The sequence below is a fragment of the Bacillus rossius genome, chromosome 1 (assembly GCF_032445375.1).
Source record: "Bacillus rossius redtenbacheri isolate Brsri chromosome 1, Brsri_v3, whole genome shotgun sequence".
In the NCBI taxonomy this organism is placed as follows: Eukaryota; Metazoa; Arthropoda; class Insecta; order Phasmatodea; family Bacillidae; genus Bacillus; species Bacillus rossius.
Window position 1 is genome coordinate 261852614 of NC_086330.1, and position 27212 is coordinate 261879825.

The 27212-nt window shown below is 38.4% G+C and overlaps 1 protein-coding gene across 2 annotated transcripts in view; it reads left to right on the forward strand.

Annotated features, from left to right (window-relative positions):
- LOC134527535 (methyl farnesoate epoxidase-like) overlaps window positions 1–27212 on the forward strand; it is a 134273-nt gene that overhangs the window by 63857 nt on the left and 43204 nt on the right. For both annotated transcript variants that reach the window (XM_063360293.1, XM_063360294.1), the window contains exons 2-3: window positions 8648–8794; window positions 11826–12056. In XM_063360293.1, coding sequence (XP_063216363.1) covers window positions 8713–8794; window positions 11826–12056 — 313 coding nt within the window. In that variant the 5' untranslated portion in view covers window positions 8648–8712. The remainder of the gene's footprint in view (window positions 1–8647; window positions 8795–11825; window positions 12057–27212) is intronic.

Consider the following 27212-nt stretch of genomic DNA (forward strand, 5'->3'; position numbering starts at 1 on the left):
TTCAATTCTACGAGGTCCTAAGACTTCATGACTACGCGACTTCGAGCCATGAGGTTACGAGATTACGTGACTACGAATCTTCATGTTTACGAGACTGTAAGGGTACAGAGCTACGAAGCCTCTAGAAAACGAGTTTACGTGACTGCGTGGATACAGGAATACAAGTTTGCATGAGTTCTTGACTACGAAGCTACTCGTCTACAAGGCTCCAATTGACACATCTGTCTTCGATGGAATTTTCTCTTTTGCTACATCTACGCCATCAGCATTATGTTATAAGATTACAAAGCTACTTGCTTACGTAGCTTCAAGTCTACGAGGCTCCAATACATCATGACTAAGAGACTACGAGCCATGAGGTTACGAGACTATGCGATTGCAAGTCTTCAAGGTTACGTCATCGCGAGGCTATAGGACTACGAAGCTTCCAGAACGCATGGTTACGAGAATGCATGACTAATTGGCCGCATGGCTACGAAACTTTATGTCTCTAACTGACTACAATAGCACTATTCAGTGGTGAGAGTTAATTTATTTCATGCAAAGGTACTTGCTGCAAGCAGTTCCGCTTTGCAACATCAGATGACGTCACGTTTTGCTTGCAGGTAAAATAATATTTATTTATTTTATGCGGGATGCGGGTTGTTCACTATCGATCGCATAAGAAGAATGGCATCGATAGTCTTCAAGGAGAAGGAAGTTCGTCCTTCCTGCTAGTGCTTCTCAGATTTCTCACGGTCCGCCATATTGGATTGCGACGTCACGGCTGTCATCTTGGATGGGTGTGACTTTGACCTTTGACCGAAACCGCAGGAATGATCGCAAGCACTCGGATTAATCATCAAAATATTGATAAGAATAATCAGGAGCACACGGAGAAAACCATCATAATATTGGCAAGAATAATCAGGAGCACACAGAGAAAAACGACACACGTTTTCTTTGATATCATAAAATTACAGAAAAAAATATTTAAAAATAAAAATAAATTAATAAAAAATTTAAAATAAAAACAAAAAATACATAAACATATTTTGCTAGCTTGTAAACTTATCATTGTTGAGCAAAGATAGAGTTCTAGTACAAGCCAGAATTTTATGTATTTTTTGTTTTTATTTTAAATTTTTTATTAATTTATTTTTATTTTTAATTATTTTTTTCTGTAATTTTATGATATCAAAGAAAACGTGTGTCGTTTTTCTCTGTGTGCTCCTGATTATTCTTGCCAATATTATTATGGTTTTCTCCGTGTGCTCCTGATTATTCTTATCAATATTTTGATGATTAATCCGAGTGCTTGCGATCATTCCTGCGGTTTCGGTCAAAGGTCAAAGTCACACCCATCCAAGATGACAGCCGTGACGTCGCAATCCAATATGGCGGACCGTGAGAAATCTGAGAAGCACTAGCAGGAAGGACGAACTTCCTTCTCCTTGAAGACTATCGATGCCATTCTTCTTATGCGATCGATAGTGAACAACCCGCATCCCGCATAAAATAAATAAATATTATTTTACCTGCAAGCAAAACGTGACGTCATCTGATGTTGCAAAGCGGAACTGCTTGCAGCAAGTACCTTTGCATGAAATAAATTAACTCTCACCACTGAATAGTGCTATTGTAGTCAGTTAGAGACATAAAGTTTCGTAGCCATGCGGCCAATTAGTCATGCATTCTCGTAACCATGCGTTCTGGAAGCTTCGTAGTCCTATAGCCTCGCGATGACGTAACCTTGAAGACTTGCAATCGCATAGTCTCGTAACCTCATGGCTCGTAGTCTCTTAGTCATGATGTATTGGAGCCTCGTAGACTTGAAGCTACGTAAGCAAGTAGCTTTGTAATCTTATAACATAATGCTGATGGCGTAGATGTAGCAAAAGAGAAAATTCCATCGAAGACAGATGTGTCAATTGGAGCCTTGCAGACGAGTAGCTTCGTAGTCAAGAACTCATGCAAACTTGTATTCCTGTATCCACGCAGTCACGTAAACTCGTTTTCTAGAGGCTTCGTAGCTCTGTAGCCTCACAGTCTCGTAAACATGAAGATTCGTAGTCACGTAATCTCGTAACCTCATGGCTCGAAGTCGCGTAGTCATGAAGTCTTAGGACCTCGTAGAATTGAAGCTACGTATCCAAGTATCCTCGTAGACTTGAAGCTACATAAGCAAGCGGCCTTGTAATCTTATAACATAATGCTGGTGGTGCAGTTGGAGCAAAAGAGAAAATTCTGACGAAAACAGATGCTGTAATTGTAGCCTTGTAGACGAGTAGCTTCGTAGTCAAGTACTCATGCAGACTGGTAGTCCTGTATCCTCACAGTCACGTAAACCTGTGTACTAGAGGCTTCGTAGCTCTGTAGCCTCGCAGTCTCATAAACTTGAAGATTCGTTGTCACGTAGTCTCGTAACCTCATGGCTCGTAGTCGCGTAGCCAGGATGTCTTGGGACCTCGTAGAATTGTAGCCTCGCAGTCTCGTAACCATGCGTTCTGGAAGCTTCGTAGTCCTATAGCCTCGCGATCACGTAACCTAGAAGACTCGCAATCGCATAGACTCGTAACCTCATGGCTCGTAGTCTCGTAGTCATGATGCATTGGAGGCTCGTAGACTTGAAGTTACGTAAGCAAGAGGCCTTGTAATCTTATAACATAATGCTGATGGAGCAGTTGGAGCAAAAGAGAAAATTCTGTCGAAGACAGATGCGGTAACTGGAGTCATGTAGACGAGTACCTTCGTAGTCAAGTACTCTTGCAGACTTGTAGTCCTGTATCCTCGCAGTCATGTAAACCTGTGTACTAGAAATTTCGTAGCTCTGAAGCCTCGCAAGCCATGTATAACTCGTAACCAGCTAGATCATTTTAGACTCGTAGCCATGTGGTCTCATAGTCTCTTAGACTCGAAGAATTCTAGCCTAATATATTTGGGGCCAAAAGACTTTTGGAACCAAAAGACTGTAGGTGTCAATGACTGATGGAGCCAATGAATATTGGAGTCAATGAATATTGGAGCCATTGAATATTGGAGCCAATGAATATTGGAGCCAATGAATATTGGAACCAATGAATATTGCAGTCAATGACAAATTAATGTGCTTCCTTTTCGTCGATGGTGCTGCCTTTTCGTTGTCGGTGCTTCCAAATGTGCTTCCTTTTCGTTGGCGGTGCTGCCTTTTCTTTATCGGTGCTTCCAAATGTGCTTCCTTTTCGTGGGCGGTGCTGCCTTTTCTTTGCCGGTGCTTCCAAATGTGCTTCCTTTTCGTTGGCGGTGCGGCCTTTTCGTTGATGGTGCTTTTTTTTCTTTGTCGGTGCTTCCAAATGTGCTTCCTTTTCGTTGGTGGTGCTGCCTTTTCTTTGTCGGTGCTTCCAAATGTGCTGCCTTTTCGTTGTCGGTGCTGCCTTTTCGTTGTCGGTGCTTCCAAATGTGCTGCCTTTTCGTTGTCGCTGCTGCCTTTTCGTTGTCGGTGCTTCCAAATGTGCTGCCTTTTTTTTTGTCGGTGCTGCCTTTTCGTTGTCGGTGCTTCCAAATGTGCTGCCTTTTCGTTGTCGGTGCTGCCTTTTCGTTGTCGGTGCTGCCTTTTCGTTGTCGGTGCTTCCAAATGTGCTGCCTTTTCGTTGTCGGTGCTTCCAAATGTGTTGCCTTTTCGTTGGTGGTGCTGTCTTTACGTTGTTGGTGCTTCCTTTTTTGTTGATTGCGCGTAGTACAAAATGTAGTGATTGAATATTTACTAGTTTATCACCTCTTGGTGTTACTAAAATATTTTACAAGGTTACTTGGTCCTTTAGAATGTATAAAAATGTCACGATGGATTACGAAGGTCATGTGGTCCTGAAATGACTAGCCTATACGTCTGATAATGACATGACTCGGTCTCATGGACTGAAGGCAATTGATCTATATGTGTGGCTTTGTACATGAACGGCTTATATGTTATTCAGATTAATGAAAAATTAGACTTTCATAATAGGCTAATCGGCACTGATTTAATTCGTTGGTCCGGTATATTGACTTGAGTTGATTTTCGTAGAGTGAATGATTAATAAACTCTGCGAAAGGTAATGGAAAACAGAACCTAACATTTATTTAATAATTAGTTACAACTGTCTCTGGTCAAGAATCGAACCGTGGACAGGGATCCATCGATTCGATTTGTAAGTTAATGAGTGATTTTTTTGATGAATTTTGGATTATTTCCCGCTTTTCTAGCTACATTATTACATGATTTCAAGATGGCGTCCGAATTTCAAGATGGCGGTGGGCACCTCGGTAATAAATGATTACTGCACTGTAGCAGGTTAAAATAAAATTAACCAGATGTAAATGTACTCTATAATATGAGTACACACACAAGATGACGTACTCCAGCAGTTGGTCGCTCCTGGTAGCATGTACTGAACATTAAATGTCGGGTCCATGATGGTCGACAAGGACAAAGTAAAATTTCAAGGTCAAAGTCAAATTTAAAGGTCAAGGTCAAATTTCAAGGTCAAGGTCAAATTTCAAGGTCAAGGTCAAATTTTTAGGTCAAGGTCAAGGTCAAATTTCAAGGTCAAATTTCAAGGTCAAGGTCAAATTTCAAGGTCAAGGTCAAATTTCAAGGTCAAGGTCAAATTTCAAGGTCAAGGTCAAAGGTGTGGTGACCAGATAATTATACTACATGGTATCGGCACACTCTAGCATACGAAAACAAGATGGCGGTCTCCTGCAGATGAAGACAAGATGGCGAACATGACGTTATATCAGCTGACGATATATGAACCTTGGTACTGGTGGTGGTAGAAGAGTCTAGGTAGCTTTCATGGAGGAAGGATCTGATGTTTGCACTCACCGGGAATCGAACCAAGGACGTGCATCGATATAATCAAACAGAATTCAAATAAGTTAATTTTTTGATGAATTTTGGAATTTTTTTCATTAAAATCGGATAATAATTAAAGATTTTCAAGATGGCGGCCGTAACAAAAATTGCAACGGTGACGTCATCATCCAATATGGCGGAAAACACATCACCGGAATTTTCGAGAAAACCCACGACGTCATCCAAGATGGTGGATCCAAGATGGCGGATCCAAAATGGCCGCCGTGATCTACGTGTCCCGTTACGTTATGTCCCGTTATGCTATGCCCCGTTACGCTGTGTCCCGTTACGTTATGTCCCGTTACGCTGTGTCCCGTTACGCTGTGTCCCGTTACGCTGTGTCCCGTTACGCTGGCTGCACGCACGAAAAAGTGTCACGTTACGCTTATCCAAGATGGCCGCCGTGACGTCAGAATCCAAGATGGCTGTCATGGTATCCTTATTCCTAGAAATGGCTTAACTGAGGCTTGAGTTAAGGATGCTTAAGCCAGTTTTAGGAATTTTCAGCCGCTGGGATTTTTAAGGACTAAAAACGGGAATTTTTCCCTCGAAACGGGAAATTTTTCCCTCGAAATGAGAAATTTTTAATTTGTGGAATTTTTTGAGATTTTTTGGCGGAACTTTTTTCCACAGAAATGGAAATTTTGGCGATTTTTGAGGAATTTTGGGCAAATTTTGCCCAATTTTGGCGGATTATGGCGATTTTTGAGGATCAAATTCAAGGTCAAGGTCAAAGGTCAAGGTCACAACCATCCAAGATGGCCGTCGTGACGTCACAATCCAAGATGGCGGACGACAATCATCAATCCACTACCTGCATCCTGTTTCCGGAGCCCCATTCGTATACTACTAATTTGAATAGTTGACTTCATCCGAACATATTGATGATTTATAATATAGTACAAAGTCTCTTTTGTTAAAGAAAGCATAAACAGTTAGTCGTTCCAAACTTTTAGCGAGTGGCCAGCGTTATGTAAATATTCAATTGTCTGTTGTAAGAAAATTAATTATATTATTGTGGAAATATTAAATTATTACCTAAGCCACATTTACCATCAACTAGACGAATAAATGCAAAATCTTGTTGTTAATAAAATAAACAACTGAATGATGTGTACGATTTAGTGAAATTCGCGCGCAAAGTTCGATTTTAATTACTTATTGCAGAATTGTTTGTATACTATTTTCTGAGATGCGAATTTATTTAAGTAAGTTAACTTCTACTGGACAAGATATTGCCATATATGTTCAAAAATTGTTTGCATTTTGTGGAAAGAACTAATAAATTAAGAGTGCCTAGCTTTGTAGCAAGCTTCTACAGTATAAAGTTAATTTAAAAAGAACAGGTTAGTCACTTGTGAAAAATATTAGTTTTACTGTCATAATATAAAACGACTTCACTATGCAAATGTTTCTGAGCAAGACTTTACTACAGATGGCCATTTCGAACACCACGTTTTGGCCAAAACAAATGTACCAAGAATTCCATGATATTTAACGAAATGAATATATTAATAACTGTACAGAAGTATTTTTAACTGTCTTAATTAGTATGACTAAAACCTGTACATTTTCTAGCTAATAATTTCTTGATTTATTTTTATATTATTGAATTTACATTACATGCTTCATTTGTTACATTCAACACAAAATAAATTTATTTCTTTGTTTACAGTAGATAATGTTAAGCACTTATTATTTTTATACATATAGGATAAAAAAAAGACTTTGAACTTTTTTTTTTTGGCTGGCTAAATAGGTTGAAACTAACTGTTCACGTATGGCAATAGTTTTAAAAATAGTTATGGATTTCAAATATTACAAAAAAGTCATAGTCCTACAAACAAACCCCCCCCCCCCCCCCTTACCCAAAAAAAATAGATTCCGGCACCCGTGAGTGTTTTAATAACTAATATTTTAAATAAGATATTTTATTATATTTGAGGCATAAATAACGATCTGCTTTATCTCTGCATGTCCTGCTAAGATCGCTGTATTATTTAACGGTGGAGGAAGGTTTTTTGAGATTTTTTAAATGTTAATCTTCAATTTCTTTTTTTACAATTTTGCAGTAGTTCATTGTCATCTATTTTTGACATTTCTAGTCGAAGTGTAATTTATGAAACAATGACTTTTAGCCAAATTATGACATCGATTTATCAGAATAAAATTCAATAATTCTTTTAAAATATCAATGCATGGCATTTTTTAAGATCTTCAATCGAGAAAAGTTTTTTTACACGCACGATGGACATGAACTGTAACTACTAAACTTTTTAGGGTGTTTTGGAGGTTGCACCAAAACTTGGAGTGATAAGTAGCTATTTTTGAACAAAATAAGTTATGTATTATAACGTTTTCAGTAAAATTATTGTTTAGTTGAGATTTTATCTTGACGCTATATAATGCACAGATGGTAGGAATAAGTGTCTATTAAGGCATTCGTTGGAAAATGAAATCTATACTAATATTATAAAGCTGAAGAGTTCGTTTGTTTGTTTGTTTAAACGCGCTAATCTCAGGAACAACTGGTCCGATTTGAAAAATTCTTTCAGTGTTGGATAGTACATTTATCTAGGAAGGCTATAGGCTATATAATATTATCAATAACATTAGGGATCCTTACTAAAAGTCCAATTTAGAATCAAATGGGTTGGAGGTGGTTAGATACAACATGCAGTACACGTACGAAGTGTGTGTTGACAATGCCGCAGGCGCTAGAAGTTTATTTCCTATTGCCTATTAACATTGTTGCCACGCACTAGATGCCTTATCATTGTTAGTTTTCCCATACAAGTAAAAAAACACCCATGTGATATTAACAACGAAGCAATCAGTACCCTCATAAGAGTTCAATTAGTACATATTTAAATACTTTTTTTCACTTTAAATCACAAACCTAAACTATTGTTTTTTTTCCTCTCTCTGCGTTTATTTTTTTTCTTTTACTAGAATTATTTTTATTATATTTAATTATTTTTCATTTTTCGGACAATCAATAATTTTCCTCTCCCGTTACAATTCTGACAAGGACTTGTACTATATATAATTTCAAAATTCCATCGCTTAGGGAGTTTAAAATGGGTAAATTCTGTTTTATAATAACACATCATAGAAGGTAAGTCATAGGGTTTGTGTCATTTCTCTATGTTCGCCACACTGTCATATACGTCCTATCCTTCTCCTTGGCTAAACCCATCCGAGTGAATCTCGCGGCTGCTCGCGAACTAAAGGTGCTAATAACAGTTTAGTTTAAAACTTTGTCATAGATGGCGTTTCCTTGAATTTGTAACGCGTTTTGTGCGTCCGTTACGTCTTGCCTAGGGGTTACCTGCCTTCACATAAAACGAAGCTGAAAATTGGTGTCCCGGTTTTGCTGATGCGTAGTTTTGATGCACCGAGATTGTGCAATCAATGGGACTTTAAAATCAAAATTTCCAGTTTTTAAAGTGTATGTCATATAAATTTGAAACTCGGTAGTGACGTTCCTTATATTATGAAGTGTTTAGCCCGGGCAACGCCGAGTACTTCAGCTAGTACTTTATATAAGTATAAAATAGCTTTTATCTAGCCATGTATAATTAAGTGCATATTTTTATTTCTAAATTAAAATACACTGAAAAAATATAATTTTAATCTTGCAAACATACTCGAATAGAGAACCCTCCAAAATTTAGATTTTTTTTTACTGTGAGTGATTATTCTTAGTTTACGCTTATGCTTTCAGAATCAACAACATTGCTATTTTTTTTAACACACTTCTGCTCACTTAATGAATTCTTCTTTTTTTTTCAGGATAGCTGTGCCGAGAAACTGCTTCTTCTAAACAACTTAAAACTGAACAAACTTAGTTCGTCAGAATGGTTGTAGCTATTGTTCTCCTCCTTACTGTGGCTTTCTTGATATACAAGCTGACCAGAAAACCAGACAACTATCCACCAGGTACGTACGACAGTTAATGCCTGGGATAAGATGGACTGACTGGATTAACGTATTGTTTATGTGAAAATGTAGATAAAACGATTTGTAAACACATTAATTTAATATTTACAAGCACAAATAATAAACTTGAATACTTATCGGTTGGTGTGCTAGCTGAGGCGATGTTTGAAAACCTTTTCCTTGAGGTTACCTCACAGGAAGACGTCACAAACGCCCAAAACAGGTCAGCGCGGGCTTCGTATAGTACGTAACTTGATATAGACCTTTGATATTAACCCCACCAATCATTTGTAACCGTCATCTTGAACATCTTGAATTATAAATATTTCTCCATGCCACTACCTTGAAAGGTATCATGGATTAAAATTATTAAAAAAAAAAATTATCAGTACAGACGCACTTACCCATGAAATTTCGAGTACCTGGGTGTTTTTTAAAATGTATAAAAATAGTTCATTTTTTACTTAATTAAAATGCACAAACTGTAACATAGACTTTGGAGGATTCTGGATTAGATTCCCACAAGATGCACTTACAAAAACTATTACAACTCATCATTCCTCTACGATGTCCACTGGCAGACTTAACCCCGCACCACTTTAAACAATGCATATTTTATATTTAACTCAATTACTTTGCAACCGCATACACTGCAGGCCAGTTTAGTACATCTATTCCTGCAAAATTAACAAATTACAAGCCTTACAGCGTGACAATATATTTCACACTCACATAGGCCTGTTACAGTAGCCAACTTATTAGACTACTTATACGTTCATTCGACAAAGGCCTCTTTGCTTGAATACATAATATAAATAGCCTAAATCCACCTTCACTTGTAACACACACACACCAGCCTGAACTTCACATGAAACCGAACTAGGTGTCGAGAGGTTAAACATACGTATCACATTCAGGATATAATCCCAATTTATAGTCTTTGTTTATTCTGTTATCTATGTTAAATGTTTAAATAAGTTCTTATTACAGGATAAGTCCGATTCCTTTCCCATTTTCTGAAGTTTCTCGCGTTGTGTTCGTTCTTTGTTTACATGTCCAATGATCCCGCTGTTGTTTTTGTCAAATAAAGTTTTTTTATGTGAAACTTCTTTGAGCGCGATGAGAGTAAATGTTAATGCAACGTTTTCGTGAAATATTGTTGTGAAACGTTGCTGACGCAAAAAGGACAGAGAATAGGTACATAGACAAAGAGATATATAGAGAGAAATATGATATATATGTTGCTGGGCATGTTTTCGTTCTTCTATCACTTCTATCATGTGTGCTGAGTTAAACGTGCTCCTTTTTTTCATCCTACAGTTATGCACAAAAGCTGAAGGTGACGGTGACAGTACCGCTAATATTATAGCGGGCTGTGAACCATTCAAACACTGCTAATTAATTGGAGCCATACTGTGATGTTGGGAATGATTACACGACAGTAACCTCGCTGTTGGCGAGAAGTAAAATATACTGACCACATGTCGTAAACCACGAGGAATTTCAGGAAATTTACGGATTTTAAAACCAATAATTCACCTGAAATAAACGAAGATAGCTGAATTCAGGTAGCTGGATTTTCATACCAACTATACCGTAGTTCAACTTCAGAATTCTTTATCTCTTATAAACCGGGTTAAACACACACGTGAAAGAAACAGTAATGTATTTTTGCAGAAGTCTTAAAACGTTTTTAAATGTTTTGCTAATATACCAATTTTATTTTGTGAATTAATGTTGAAAGTAAGAAAACTTAGAACACGTAAATTGACACAGTAAATGGTAAATTTACAAATATCTCTGAATATTTTGTAACTAGCTTTTTTCGTACATTTTATGTCAAAATTTTTAACGGTATATTTACAATCAAATCTAAAAGTATCTGCCCGATATTATGGTAACATATATTTTTAATGAGATGAATCATTGTAAATGCAGACTCAAAAAGTTTAAATATATATGTAAACCAGAATTAATACATAAGACGTTCTGTTGTCAAAACAAGTACTCATGTTTGAGCAATTGTTTTATTAACTATTCAATGACTATTTCAGTTTATCAGTAAGTAATATGACCACGAGAACAATAGAAACAATTATAAATCTCTAACTGAAAATACCTACTTTTGCCAAGAAATATAAGTTTCCTTAAATTATAGATGGATAACTTAGCTGCTATTATTATTTCACTAAGTATCTGAGTTAATGAAGAGCACCTATTATACAGTATTAAACTATTTTTGTTCCATTGTCTCAGTTGGTAAAATATGTTTTTCGCATTTTCTCAAAATAATTTAGTAAGTAAGTTAGCAATGTATGGTAAAAATAATAAACTCGGTAGCGTTTTGAACTCTTGGGGTTAAATGAACACCTTTATTACTACGAATTATCTCGATGAAGTGACTAATCACACGTAATTACCTGCGTAAAACCTACATTAAATCATAACTCAATACCCTTATATATTTCTTGAGTGATATTAATAGCCATTTAAGCAGCATTTTAAAGAATGTCTGTATAGATTCCATTTCATTTTATTTGGAAGCGCTTGTTCGCATGTAATCAGGGCCGAAAATAGGGGGGGAGGGGGGGGGGGCAAGCGGGGCATACGCCCCGGGCGCAAAGCTGTGGGGGCGCCGAAATCGCTTGCATTGTAATTCCTACTACAACTGGTAACTGGTAAAAAGTTTTTTAACTTGCATGCCAGGAATGTCTAATCTGATTTACAATATAACGTCTCAACATATTTAATGAACAAGTCTAGTGATTATACGGACTACTTTGTGGACATAGTGGGTTCATGCATGGAAGATACAGTAGCACAGAAACTGTTACATGTAGGTATGGAAAATGCTTAAATAGCACCATTTTTCCGTGTGAGAGCCCCCGGACCGACCGCTTTATTGGTGTGGTATGTGCAAAAAAAGAGGGGGGGGGGGGCGCATGAATCCATTCATGCCCCGGGTGCCAGAGACTCTAGTTGCGGCCCCGCATGTAATGAATAACGTGTGTTGTTGTTCGCGTGTGTTGAGGTCCCCCGCTGTGGCCGGTCCTGGGAAACGCCCCGCTGATGAGGTCCAAGAAGTCGTTCCTCCTGGCGCGCGACCTGCGGCGCGCCTACGGGAACGTGGTGGGCCTGCGCCTCTTCTCGCAGCCCATCCTGCTGGTGTCCGGCCTCAGCGAGGTCAGGGAGGCGCTGGCCAAGCCCGAGTTCCAGGGCCGTCCGCTGGGAGCCATCCGCGAGCTGGAGGACGACAGGACCGGTCAGTTCCCGGCTCCACTCAGCCCTCAGCCCTCGGCATTGCATGATGACGACAACCCACGGTCGAGTCAGTCAGCGAAATACAAACGATAATGTAATCTACATAAATAAAAAGATCAATGTTCCTTCGTACATAATCTTACATCTCCTAAAGTTCTTAACCGATTGCTTTGAAATTTTAAAACAACATTCCATTCGTGTTTTATATACCCATGTCACAATTGTGACAGAGGAGAGATATAGAGAGATATGAAGGTATATATTTATATATATAGAGAGATAAAGAGAGATGTTTTGAATGTGTGTGCTTACATCAAACCAATTACAAAAATTAATCGACTGAGGCATTGCAACGCATGCAGGGCATTAGCTAGTTAATAATATAGCCCTTGTAGAGTATTTTAGGGAAAACTGAAGCAACTAAATTAAGTATAATATTGGCTACAGTTATAATTCTGTGTGTCCTGAAAAATAAGTGACGGACACAAATTGGTTCGCAACCTGTACAACCAAATTGGTCTGCAACCTGTACATCAGTGTTTGATCCTAAAACCTATACTGAAGGTAAAGCCAATATTAAATTGACAAATTTTACCCAATTATACAGGTAAGTAGTATATAATAGGGGCTCCGAGATCAGGGTTCAGGGTGTGGAGCCGAGAGCCGACTCCGCCATCTTGGATTGTGACGTCACGGCGGCAAAAATTCCTCAAAATTCCTCAAAAATGCCTCAAAATGACTCAAAATTTCCCGTTTTCGAGGGAAAAATTCCCGTTTCGAGGAAAAATTAGGATTTCAAAAAACCACAAATGTCTTTTGCCTTAGAAAGAACACCAATTCCTAAAATAGGCTTACGCATCCTTAACTCAAGCCTCAGTTAAGCCATTTCTAGGAATAAGGATACCTTGACCTTTGACCTTGACCCCAACGGCCATCTTGGATCCACCATCTTAAATCCGCCATTGTGTTCTCGAACATTCCGTCGATGTGTTATCCGCCATTTTGAATTATGACGTCACCGTTGCAATTTTCGTTACGCTCGCCATCTTTAACTTTTTTATTATCCGATTTTAATGAAAATTTTTTTAAAAATTATAAAAAAATTCACTTAATAAAATTTTAATCAAAAATATCAAAAAAACATATATTTACGACACGGAGCTCGGAGTCCTCGGTTCGAACCCGGTGAGGGCAAAAAAAAATAAAAATGGTGACCGATCCTTCCCCTGTGGCGGGGTGCTGGCAGACTGACCCCCACCACTTATGTCAATGCACATATACCATCAGGTAGTATGACGTCATGTCCGCCATCTTGAAATTTGGACGCCATCTTGAAAATCTTTATTTATTATCCGATTTTAATGAAAAAAATTCCAAAATTCATCAAAAAATTAACGTATTTAAATTCTGTTTGATTATATCGATGTACGTCCTTGGTTCGATTCCCGACGAAAGTAAACAGTCGATCCTTCCTCCATGAAAGCTACCTAGACTGATCTATCACCACCAATACCAAGGTATATATCGTCAACTGGTATGACATCATGTCCGCCATCTTGTCTTCATCCACTGGAGACCACCATCTTGTTTTCGTGTGCTAGAGTGTGCCGATATCATGTAGTATAATTATCTGGTCACCACACCTTTGACCTTGACCTTGAACTTTGACCTTGACCTTGAAATTTGACCTTGAACTTGAACTTTGACCTTGACCTTGAAATTTGACCTTGACCTTGAAATTTGACCTTGACCTTGAAATTTGACCTTGACCTTGAAATTTGACCTTGACCTTGAAATTTGACCTTGACCTTGAAATTTGACCTTGACCTTGAACTTTGACCTTGACCTTGAACTTTGACCTTGACCTTGAAATTTGACCTTGACCTTGAAATTTGACCTTGACCTAGAAATTTGACCTTGACCTTGAAATTTGACTTTGACCTTGAAATTTTACTTTGTCCTTGAAATTTGACTTTGTCCTTGATGTCCATCACGGATCCGTCATTTTATGTTCAGTACATGCTACAAGGAGCGACCACCTGCTGGAGTACACCATCTTGTGCGTGTACTCGTATTACCATCATGCTAGTTTTATTCTAACATGCTACAGTGCAGTAATCATTTATTACTGAGGTACCCACCATCTTAAAATTTGACCGCCATCTTGAAATCATGTAATTATTTAGCTAGAAATGCGGGAAAAATTCCAATAGTCTCCGAAAAAATCATTTATTAATTTACAAATCGAATCGATGGATCCCTGTCCACGGTTAGATTCTTGACCAGAGACAGTTGTAACTAATTATTAAATAAATGTTAGGTTCTGTTTTCCATTACCTTTCGCGGAGTTTATTAATCATTCACTCTACGAAAATCAACTCAAGTCAATATACCGGACCAACGAATTAAATCAGTGCCGATTAGCCTATTATGAAAGTCTAATTTTTCAATAATCTGAATAACATATAAGCCGTTCATGTACAAAGCCACACATATAGATCAATTGCCTTCAGTCCAAGAGACCGAGTCATGCCATTATCAGACGTATAGGCTAGTCATTTCAGGACCACATGACCTTCGTAATCCATCGTGACATTTTTATACATTCTAAAGGACCAAGTAACCTTGTAAAATATTTTAGTAACACCAAGAGGTGATAAACTAGTAAATATTCAATCAGTACATTTTGTACTACGCGCAGTCAACAAAAAAGGAAGCACCAACAACGAAAAGACAGCACCACCAACGAAAAGACAGCATATTTGGAAGCACCGACTACGAAAAGGCAGCACATTTGGAAGCACCGACAACGAAAAGGCAGCACATTTGGAAGCACCGTCATCGAAAAGGCAGCACATTTGGAAGCACCGACAACGAAAAGGCAGCACATTTGGAAGCACCGACAACGAAAAGGCAGCAGCGACAACGAAAACGCAGCACATTTGGAAGCACCGACAACGAAAAGGCAGCACCGACAACGAAAAGGCAGCACATTTGGAAGCACCGACAACGAAAAGGCAGCACCGACAACGAAAAGGCAGCACATTTGGAAGCACCGACAAAGAAAAGGCAGCACCGCCAACGAAAAGGAAGCACATTTGGAAGCACCGACAAAGAAAAGGCAGCACCGCCAACGAAAAGGAAGCACATTTGGAAGCACCGACAACGAAAAGGCAGCACCGCCAAAGAAAAGACAGCACATTTGGAAGCACCGGCAACGAAAAGGAAGCACCATCAACGAAAAGGCCGCACCGCCAACGAAAAGGAAGCACATTTGGAAGCACCGGCAAAGAAAAGGCAGCACCGCCCACGAAAAGGAAGCACATTTGGAAGCACCGACAAAGAAAAGGCAGCACCGACAACGAAAAGGCAGCACATTTGGAAGCACCGACAACGAAAAGGCAGCACCGACAACGAAAAGGCAGCACATTTGGAAGCACCGACAACGAAAAGGCAGCACCGACAACGAAAAGGCAGCACATTTGGAAGCACCGACAAAAAAAAGGCAGCACCGCCAACAAAAAGGAAGCACATTTGGAAGCACCGACAAAGAAAAAGCAGCACCGCCCAACGAAAAGGAAGCACATTTGGAAGCACCGACAACGAAAAGGCAGCACCGCCAAAGAAAAAACAGCACATTTGGAAGCACCGACAACGAAAAGGAAGCACCATCAACGAAAAGGCCGCACCGCCAACGAAAAGGAAGCACATTTGGAAGCACCGGCAAAGAAAAGGCAGCACCGCCCACGAAAAGGAAGCACATTTGGAAGCACCGACAAAGAAAAGGCAGCACCGCCAACGAAAAGGAAGCACATTTGGAAGCACCGACAACGAAAAGGCAGCACCATCGACGAAAAGGAAGCACATTAATTTGTCATTGACTGCAATATTCATTGGTTCCAATATTCATTGGCTCCAATATTCATTGGCTCCAATATTCAATGGTTCCAATATTCATTGACTCCAATATTCATTGGCTCTATCAGTCATTGACACCTACAGTCTTTTGGTTCCAAAAGTCTTTTGGCCCCAAATATATTAGGCTAGAATTCTTCGAGTCTAAGAGACTATGAGACCACATGGCTACAGAACTATGTGACTACGAATCTTCAAGTTTACGAGACTGCGAGGCTACAGAGCTACGAAGCCTCTAGTACACAGGTTTACGTGACTGTGAGGATACAGGACTACCAGTCTGCATGAGTACTTGACTACGAAGCTACTCGTCTACAAGGCTACAATTACAGCATCTGTTTTCGTCAGAATTTTCTCTTTTGCTCCAACTGCACCACCAGCATTATGTTATAAGATTACAAGGCCGCCTGCTTACGTAGCTTCAAGTCTACGAGGATACTTGGATACGTAGCTTCAATTCTACGAGGTCCTAAGACTTCATGACTACGCGACTTCGAGCCATGAGGTTACGAGATTACGTGACTACGAATCTTCATGTTTACGAGACTGCGAGGCTACAGAGCTACGAAGCCTCTAGAAAACGAGTTTACGTGACTGCGTGGATACAGGAATACAAGTCTGCATGAGTTCTTGACTACGAAGCTACTCGTCTGCAAGGCTCCAATTGACACATCTGTCTTCGATGGAATTTTCTCTTTTGCTACATCTACGCCATCAGCATTATGTTATAAGATTACAAAGCTACTTGCTTACGTAGCTTCAAGTCTACGAGGCTCCAATACATCATGACTACGAGACTACGAACCATGAGGTTACGAGACTATGCGATTGCAAGTCTTCAAGGTTACGTCATCGCGAGGCTATAGGACTACGAAGCTTCCAGAACGCATGGTTACGAGAATGCATGACTAATTGGCCGCATGGCTACGAAACTTTATGTCTCTGACTGACTACAATAGCACTATTCAGTGGTGAGAGTTAATTTATTTCATGCAAAGGTACTTGCTGCAAGCAGTTCCGCTTTTCAACATCAGATGACGTCACGTTTTGCTTGCAGGTAAAATAATATTTATTTATTTTATGCGGGATGCGGGTTGTTCACTATCGGTCGCATAAGAAGAATGGCATCGATAGTCTTCAAGGAGAAGGAAGTTCGTCCTTCCTGCTAGTGCTTCTCAGATTTCTCACAGTCCGCCATCTTGGATTGCGACGTCACGGCTGCTATCTTGGATGGGTGTGACTTTGACCTTTGACCGAAACCGCAGGAATGATCGCAAGCACACGGATTAACCATCATAATATTGATAAGAATAATCAGGAGCACACGGAGAAAACCATCATAATATTGGCAAGAATAATCAGGAGCACACGGAGAAAAACGACACATGTTTTCTTTGATATCATAAAATTACAGAAAAAAAATATTTAAAAATAAAAATAAATTAATAAAAAAAATTAAAATAAAAACAAAAAATACATAAACAGATTCTGCTAGCTTGTAAACTTATCATTGTTGAGCAAAGATAGAGTTCTAGTACAAGCCAGAATTTTAAGCATTTTTTGTTTTTATTTTAATTTTTTTTATTAATTTATTTTTATTTTTAAATATTTTTTTTCTGTAATTTTATGATATCAAAGAAAACATGTGTCGTTTTTCTCCGTGTGCTCCTGATTATTCTTGCCAATATTATGATGGTTTTCTCCGTGTGCTCCTGATTATTCTTATCAATATTATGATGGTTAATCCGTGTGCTTGCGATCATTCCTGCGGTTTCGGTCAAAGGTCAAAGTCACACCCATCCAAGATAGCAGCCGTGACGTCGCAATCCAAGATGGCGGACTGTGAGAAATCTGAGAAGCACTAGCAGGAAGGACGAACTTCCTTCTCCTTGAAGACTATCGATGCCATTCTTCTTATGCGACCGATAGTGAACAACCCGCATCCCGCATAAAATAAATAAATATTATTTTACCTGCAAGCAAAACGTGACGTCATCTGATGTTGAAAAGCGGAACTGCTTGCAGCAAGTACCTTTGCATGAAATAAATTAACTCTCACCACTGAATAGTGCTATTGTAGTCAGTCAGAGACATAAAGTTTCGTAGCCATGCGGCCAATTAGTCATGCATTCTCGTAACCATGCGTTCTGGAAGCTTCGTAGTCCTATAGCCTCGCGATGACGTAACCTTGAAGACTTGCAATCGCATAGTCTCGTAACCTCATGGTTCGTAGTCTCGTAGTCATGATGTATTGGAGCCTCGTAGACTTGAAGCTACGTAAGCAAGTAGTTTTGTAATCTTATAACATAATGCTGATGGCGTAGATGTAGCAAAAGAGAAAATTCCATCGAAGACAGATGTGTCAATTGGAGCCTTGCAGACGAGTAGCTTCGTAGTCAAGAACTCATGCAGACTTGTATTCCTGTATCCACGCAGTCACGTAAACTCGTTTTCTAGAGGCTTCGTAGCTCTGTAGCCTCGCAGTCTCGTAAACATGAAGATTCGTAGTCACGTAATCTCGTAACCTCATGGCTCGAAGTCGCGTAGTCATGAAGTCTTAGGACCTCGTAGAATTGAAGCTACGTATCCAAGTATCCTCGTAGACTTGAAGCTACGTAAGCAGGCGGCCTTGTAATCTTATAACATAATGCTGGTGGTGCAGTTGGAGCAAAAGAGAAAATTCTGACGAAAACAGATGCTGTAATTGTAGCCTTGTAGACGAGTAGCTTCGTAGTCAAGTACTCATGCAGACTGGTAGTCCTGTATCCTCACAGTCACGTAAACCTGTGTACTAGAGGCTTCGTAGCTCTGTAGCCTCGCAGTCTCGTAAACTTGAAGATTCGTAGTCACATAGTTCTGTAGCCATGTGGTCTCATAGTCTCTTAGACTCGAAGAATTCTAGCCTAATATATTTGGGGCCAAAAGACTTTTGGAACCAAAAGACTGTAGGTGTCAATGACTGATGGAGCCAATGAATATTGGAGTCAATGAATATTGGAACTATTGAATATTGGAGCCAATGAATATTGGAGCCAATGAATATTGGAACCAATGAATATTGCAGTCAATGACAAATTAATGTGCTTCCTTTTCGTCGATGGTGCTGCCTTTTCGTTGTCGGTGCTTCCAAATGTGCTTCCTTTTCGTGGGCGGTGCTGCCTTTTCTTTGTCGGTGCTTCCAAATGTGCTTCCTTTTCGTGGGCGGTGCTGCCTTTTCTTTGCCGGTGCTTCCAAATGTGCTTCCTTTTCGTTGGCGGTGCGGCCTTTTCGTTGATGGTGCTTCCTTTTCGTTGTCGGTGCTTCCAAATGTGCTGTCTTTTCTTTGGCGGTGCTGCCTTTTCGTTGTCGGTGCTTCCAAATGTGCTTCCTTTTAGTTGGGCGGTGCTGCCTTTTCTTTGTCGGTGCTTCCAAATGTGCTTCCTTTTCGTTGGCGGTGCTGCCTTTTCTTTGTCGGTGCTTCCAAATGTGCTGCCTTTTCGTTGTCGGTGCTGCCTTTTCGTTGTCGGTGCTTCCAAATGTGCTGCCTTTTCGTTGTCGGTGCTGCCTTTTCGTTGTCGGTGCTTCCAAATGTGCTGCCTTTTCGTTGTCGGTGCTGCCTTTTCTTTGTCGGTGCTTCCAAATGTGCTTCCTTTTCGTGGGCGGTGCTGCCTTTTCTTTGCCGGTGCTTCCAAATGTGCTTCCTTTTCGTTGGCGGTGCGGCCTTTTCGTTGATGGTGCTTCCTTTTCGTTGCCGGTGCTTCCAAATGTGCTGTCTTTTCTTTGGCGGTGCTGCCTTTTCGTTGTCGGTGCTTCAAAATGTGCTTCCTTTTCGTTGGCGGTGCTGCCTTTTCTTTGTCGGTGCTTCCAAATGTGCTTCCTTTTCGTTGGCGGTGCTGCCTTTTCTTTGTCGGTGCTTCCAAATGTGCTGCCTTTTCGTTGTCGGTGCTGCCTTTTCGTTGTCGGTGCTTCCAAATGTGCTGCCTTTTCGATGACGGTGCTTCCAAATGTGCTGCCTTTTCGTTGTCGGTGCTTCCAAATGTGCTGCCTTTTCGTAGTCGGTGCTTCCAAATATGCTGTCTTTTCGTTGGTGGTGCTGTCTTTTCGTTGTTGGTGCTTCCTTTTTTGTTGACTGCGCGTAGTACGAAATGTAGTGATTGAATATTTACTAGTTTATCACCTCTTGGTGTTACTAAAATATTTTACAAGGTTACTTGGTCCTTTAGAATGTATAAAAATGTCACGATGGATTACGAAGGTCATGTGGTCCTGAAATGACTAGCCTATACGTCTGATAATGGCATGACTCGGTCTCTTGGACTGAAGGCAATTGATCTATATGTGTGGCTTTGTACATGAACGGCTTATATGTTATTCAGATTATTGAAAAATTAGACTTTCATAATAGGCTAATCGGCACTGATTTAATTCGTTGGTCCGGTATATTGACTTGAGTTGATTTTCGTAGAGTGAATGATTAATAAACTCCGCGAAAGGTAATGGAAAACAGAACCTAACATTTATTTAATAATTAGTTACAACTGTCTCTGGTCAAGAATCTAACCGTGGACAGGGATCCATCGATTCGATTTGTAAATTAATAAATGATTTTTTCGGAGACTATTGGAATTTTTCCCGCATTTCTAGCTAAATAATTACATGATTTCAAGATGGCGGTCAAATTTTAAGATGGTGGGTACCTCAGTAATAAATGATTACTGCACTGTAGCATGTTAGAATAAAACTAGCATGATGGTAATACGAGTACACGCACAAGATGGTGTACTCCAGCAGGTGGTCGCTCCTGGTAGCATGTACTGAACATAAAATGACGGATCCGTGATGGACATCAAGGACAAAGTCAAATTTCAAGGACAAAGTAAAATTTCAAGGTCAAAGTCAAATTTCAAGGTCAAGGTCAAATTCAAGGTCAAGGTCAAAGTTCAAGGTCAAGGTCAAAGTTCAAGGTCAAGGTCAAATTTCAAGGTCAAGGTCAAATTTCAAGGTCAAGGTCAAAGTTCAAGGTCAAGGTCAAATTTCAAGGTCAAGGTCAAATTTTAAGGTCAAGGTCAAATTTCAAGGTCAAGGTCAAATTTCAAGGTCAAGGTCAAAGTTCAAGTTCAAGGTCAAATTTCAAGGTCAAGGTCAAAGTTCAAGGTCAAGGTCAAAGGTGTGGTGACCAGATAATTATACTACATGATATCGGCACACTCTAGCACACGAAAACAAGATGGTGGTCTCCAGTGGATGAAGACAAGATGGCGGACATGATGTCATACCAGTTGACGATATATACCTTGGTATTGGTGGTGATAGATCAGTCTAGGTAGCTTTCATGGAGGAAGGATCGACTGTTTACTTTCGTCGGGAATCGAACCAAGGACGTACATCGATATAATCAAACAGAATTTAAATACGTTAATTTTTTGATGAATTTTGGAATTTTTTTCATTAAAATCGGATAATAAATAAAGATTTTCAAGATGGCGTCCAAATTTCAAGATGGCGGACATGACGTCATACTACCTGATGGTATATGTGCATTGACATAAGTGGTGGGGGTCAGTCTGCCAGCACCCCGCCACAGGGGAAGGATCGGTCACCATTTTTATTTTTTTTTGCCCTCACCGGGTTCGAACCGAGGACTCCGAGCTCCGTGTCGTAAATATATGTTTTTTTGATATTTTTGATTAAAATTTTATTAAGTGAATTTTTTTATAATTTTTAAAAAAATTTTCATTAAAATCGGATAATAAAAAAGTTAAAGATGGCGAGCGTAACGAAAATTGCAACGGTGACGTCATAATTCAAAATGGCGGATAACACATCGACGGAATGTTCGAGAACACAATGGCGGATCTAAGATGGTGGATCCAAGATGGCCGTCGGGGTCAAGGTCAAAGGTCAAGGTATCCTTATTCCTAGAAATGGCTTAACTGAGGCTTGAGTTAAGGATGCTTAAGCCTATTTTAGGAATTGGTGTTCTTTCTAAGGCAAAAGACATTTGTGTTTTTTTGAAATCCTAATTTTTCCTCGAAACGGGAATTTTTCCCTCGAAAACGGGAAATTTTGAGTCATTTTGAGGCATTTTTGAGGAATTTTGAGGAATTTTTGCCGCCGTGACGTCACAATCCAAGATGGCGGAGTCGGCTCTCGGCTCCACACCCTGAACCCTGATCTCGGAGCCCCTATTATATACTACTCAGGTATTCTTATATATGTAGGAAACAGTTGCATTGTTTATAATTACGTGAAAACGTTTTTAAAGCTATTTTAACCATTTACATAGGTACCTCAGATATTTCAAACCTAGTTTTGTACAAATTCAAATATGTACCTACATATAGCAAATCTCAGAGAGCGAAATGTAAAGTCATCTTTTAAGCAATTTTTAAAATAGTGCTTCTTGTACTAAAATTAATTTTTTTTCTATAGTGCTTAAATCAAATCTTAAGTATTTGCCAGTACTTAAGTAATGCTTGACCAATTATTGCTTATTATTAATCCATAGTCACATAGTAGTAGTGCTCTTTTCCCAGGAATTGTAAAAGCAAAATTGGAAATACTTATATCTCAAGGATTCAAATCAATAAAGCAGTGCTTTTTTGCGGTGTTAGTTGTTTATTTATTAAGTATGGTTTTTTGTGGGCTCAAAAATAGATTTCACTGTATTATAGTTGAGATCTAGTGTTTATAAAGGTTTGTGAAACAGTTCTTGTGTCAAAATATATAATTACCACGGAATCAGGCCTCCAAATAAAAATTGTTCTAAAATATAAACATGGTAATTATTTTTGGTTATGAAGTGAATACAAGCTTTATTAAATTGTTTTGCTCAACTGTTTGATATATATTAATTTTAAAAATATGAGAAAATATTTGAATGTGGTATTAGTAGTATTGGTTGGTCGGTCCGAGCCCTGGGTGCTGGGTTCAGAGCTAGAGCTGGTGTCCGCCATTTTGATTAATGACGTCACGGCGCCCATCTTGTATGGTTATGTCCTTGAAATTAGACTAAAATACGATACATAGGGTGTAATTCGACACCTCTGTTCCATTTTTAACTAAAAAGGCAGAAATATATATTATTAAATTTTTTTAGACATTTATGTAAAAGAAATTAATTTCATAGAAATTTTTTTTAAAAAATTAAAATGTATTTTGTACCCATGAACTTTAGAAGTACTGGGTTCAATCCCGACGAGGACATTCGATTAAATATGGCTACAAAACCTTCCTCCTTGGGGACACGTAGCATACTGACCCCCACTAATTTTACCAAGAAATTATATTATTTCCGTCCTTTTGATGTCATAGCGGCCATTTCGATCTGCCATTTATTTTTCGTCTGCTAGAATATGCAACCACCAGCTTGGTTTGTTTTTTAACTGCTAGAGTGCAGTAGTGTCAATCACCAAATCGTTATCAGTCTTAGCAACCGCCATCTGGTCGGCCATCTTGGCCACCAACTTTACATTGGGTAGATATCATTCAAAAAATTTCTGAAAAACTCCCAAAAAATAAAAAAATAAAAAGCTTTTGAAGCCTTGATTGACTTGTTCTATTCTCATTCTTAGTCCGATCACAGGTAATGCAGGTTTAATTATCAATCTAGGTTCAAAATACAATAAATAAAAACTCTTCAATATCATATGAAACACCTGAACAGAAAAGAAAAGAGATAGCACACACAGAGTGACAGTCGTTCATGTGGTGAGAGTCGTGTGTTCGATTCCTACCTCAGACATAACAGCTCATTTTGTTCTTGCATCGTTTAATATATATTTTACAAATACGTACAATGTTAAAAGTATTTACGTACAACCATTCAAAGGACCTTTATTCAAGCTCGTTAACCACAAAGTTTTAAAAAAGTCTCAAGGCTAGAGCCAGAGGCTGGCTGAACGAGGCCCGCCTGCCGTCGCGGGCAAATAATCGTTGACCCGCGCCCCAGAGTTTCAAGATAGCAGAAGCGTCGGAGCGGCCGTCCACTGTTTCCACTACACACGTCGCGCCGATAGCCCACCAAGCTCACCAATACGTCAAATCTTTGTTGAAATAATAACCTGTTACATGTTAAGTACTTGTTGGAATAACTTCAAAGAACGAAAAACGGAATGCGAATTAAAAACTAGCTTACTAACATTTAACTTGCGACCGAAAAAAAAAAAAACTCAGTGCAAATGCCAGAGTTGAACCAAGGCCATATGCCCCTAAAATAAATCACTACAAAAATTGGAAACAAGAAATCTACAGCAAGTCTCATTCTGGTTATAACAAATTTGATGATCGAGTTCAATGTGCCGAATTCCCAGGTGGAAAAATTTAAGTGAGAATAGAAATTATATATTTAGCAAGAATTTTTTCATATTCGTTTTGACTGCAAACAAGAACTCTATATAAAATATACCTGTCCGGCTCAGTTAATATGTTACTATCACTATGCCTGTCTAGAGGATATATTCTGTGCTCCTTATGACTGCTAGCATTTAGGCCAAGGGTCTACGCGCCATACTTTTTGATACTTGGCATCCTTTCAACCAAGTAATTTAACCTATTATAAGTATATATAACGAGCGTCTCCCAACCAGGAGGCCTGTTTTTTCAATACTTGGTATACATTTCAACCAGGTCATGTACGATGTCAGGCGTATGGATCAGGCATTTCCAAATCATGGGTCATTCTTCGTCGATACTTGGCACGCCTTTTAAGGAAGTGATGACTGGCAGATAAAAATTAAATGAAACATCTCCGAAACATGGGACCTTTTTTAATACTTGTCATACCTTTCAAACAAGCCAATAACTAATTCCGGGAGACAAGACAAGAGTCTCTGAACTGCCAGACCTAAGGTATGGATAAGTAAAACTTTATATCAACATATGGATTAGCTAAATAAGCATGTTTTGTATTTAATATAGAACCAAGCATCCTTTAAATATTTTTTATGCTTACTTTAAGACCAAGAGGTGTTTAACAATTGAATATTCAGTACTGAATACAGACTTGATTTTGCACATTTAACTAAAAGGACGTACATTTAACCAAAGATTTAACTCTGTAGGATACAATAGTATATAGTAGGGAACGTACGACTCAATTGGCAGAATAAAATCGGTAGTAGACTATCGGCAGGACATGATATAATACGATCCGTAAGATACGGTCAGTGGTATTTGATTTGTAGGATACGATCGGTAGGATACGATCGATAGGATACGATCAGCATTATACAATAGGATAATATAGTTTACGATCTGTAGGATACGATTGGTAGGTTACTATCGGTAGGAAACTATCGGTATCAAAGGATCCATGAAGGATTAATAACTCAGAAATAACTGAAAACACACTGAGATAACCCACCAGAAGACTTGAAAACCTTTACTCTGTGAACATAAATTTTGACGATTACATTTGCTGTTTTATCTCTGTGTGCTTTCAGTTATTCCTGAGTTATCAATTCTCATTTGAGTATCTTTATATCGGAATTGTGATTTAATGAGAGTAGTATGTATATAAATGTATGTCCGGGTGCAGGAATCAGGTTGTGGATTGTGGATTGTCGGCGCCATATTGTATTTTGAAGTCACAGCGCCTATCTTGGATGAACTTAAACTAGACCTTGAACATGACTCCAGAAGCAAATTTGGATACACCATTTCGTTTTTCCACCACCTTGGTTTTTGCCTTTTGACGTGACAACGTCTAATAAATCGATGAACGCCAGCTGCACGCACGAAAAAGTGTCCCACTACGGATGTCCCACTACGGATGTGTTCTGTTTGCTCATTGTACGCATGCGTGGCATCTCTCCTCCACTCGATTGGAACAACCATCGATTTGACTTTTCAATCATAATTTCGTCGTTTGAATTATAAATATTATGTAATTTAACGATCGTCCACCGATTTTCAGCACAATCGGTACAGTTATTTAAAAGTAATGTTGAAAATTCATATACGTTTTGAACCAACAATGGTGTTTTACAGTTACACATAATAATTCAAATTACACCCGGGATCTTTTGCACAATGTTTTAAAAAATATTGTAACACATTATAAATAGGTTAGGTGTATTTGGGATGCGTATTTGTTATAAAATCGTGTTAATATTTTACCCCTACCGTTAACAAGGTTTATATATATATATATATATATATATATATATATATATATATAACATTTGAACCAACCATACATTAGTATGGTCTCGTGGGTGTGTGGTTAGCGTACCTAACTCATAATATTAAGGTTGTAGGTTCGAAACCCGGCAGCTGCGAAATTTTTTTTGTACTTGTAAAAATAAATATGGCACACGCAACATTTCAAAAGAAATAAATATATTTGAATTAATGAATGCAAATAAAAGTACATTTATTAATTAAATTGCACATTTCATTTCACTCCTTTGTATCAATACAAAATAGTGATAATTCAATAAAAATGATTCAATTTTATTCATAAAAGTATGCAGAGGTAGATTTAATCATGCAAAAGATTGAAAAATTAAAAAAAATTTCTTCCTCAAAGAATATAATATTTTTAATGCCTAAATGGTTTGGTTACAAAAACCTATTACGGCTCAGTCTCAGGCCGAATATGATATTTCCTTTTCTTCTGGATCAATCATTTCATCAATGTTTTGTTATGACGTTGTCACGTTAAACTATCGTCCGTAAATCGACTTTACAGACAACGAATTTTTTAATTATGACATCATTGCACTTTTCATTATGCCTGCCATTTTGAAGTCTAGAACTATCCGCCATCTTGTAATTAAATCCCCCATTCTTTAATGTTGCAATTTTCATTACGGCAGCCATCTTGAAAAAAAACTGTAATTTTTATGCTAGATTTTGGAAAAAAATTAAAAATTTATAAAATTAATTAATTAAATTTTAATGTAAAAATCGATTCTACCATTAAGAAAAATATGACGTCACTGTTGAATTTTTCCTATGGTCGCCATCTTAAAAATCCATAATTTTCGTCCAAATATTAGAAAAGATTTTAATTAATAAAAAATTACTTATTAAATATTAATTTAAAAAGAAATTGGTTGTCTGTAAAGTCGGTTTACGGACGATAGTTTACGTGACAACGTCATAACAAAACATTGATGAAATGATTGCATACTTTTATGAATAAAATTGAATCATTTTTTTTTTAATCATCACTATTTTGTATGGATACAACGAAGGAGTGAAATGAAATCTACAATTTAATTTATAAATTTACTTTTATTTCCACTCATTAATTCAA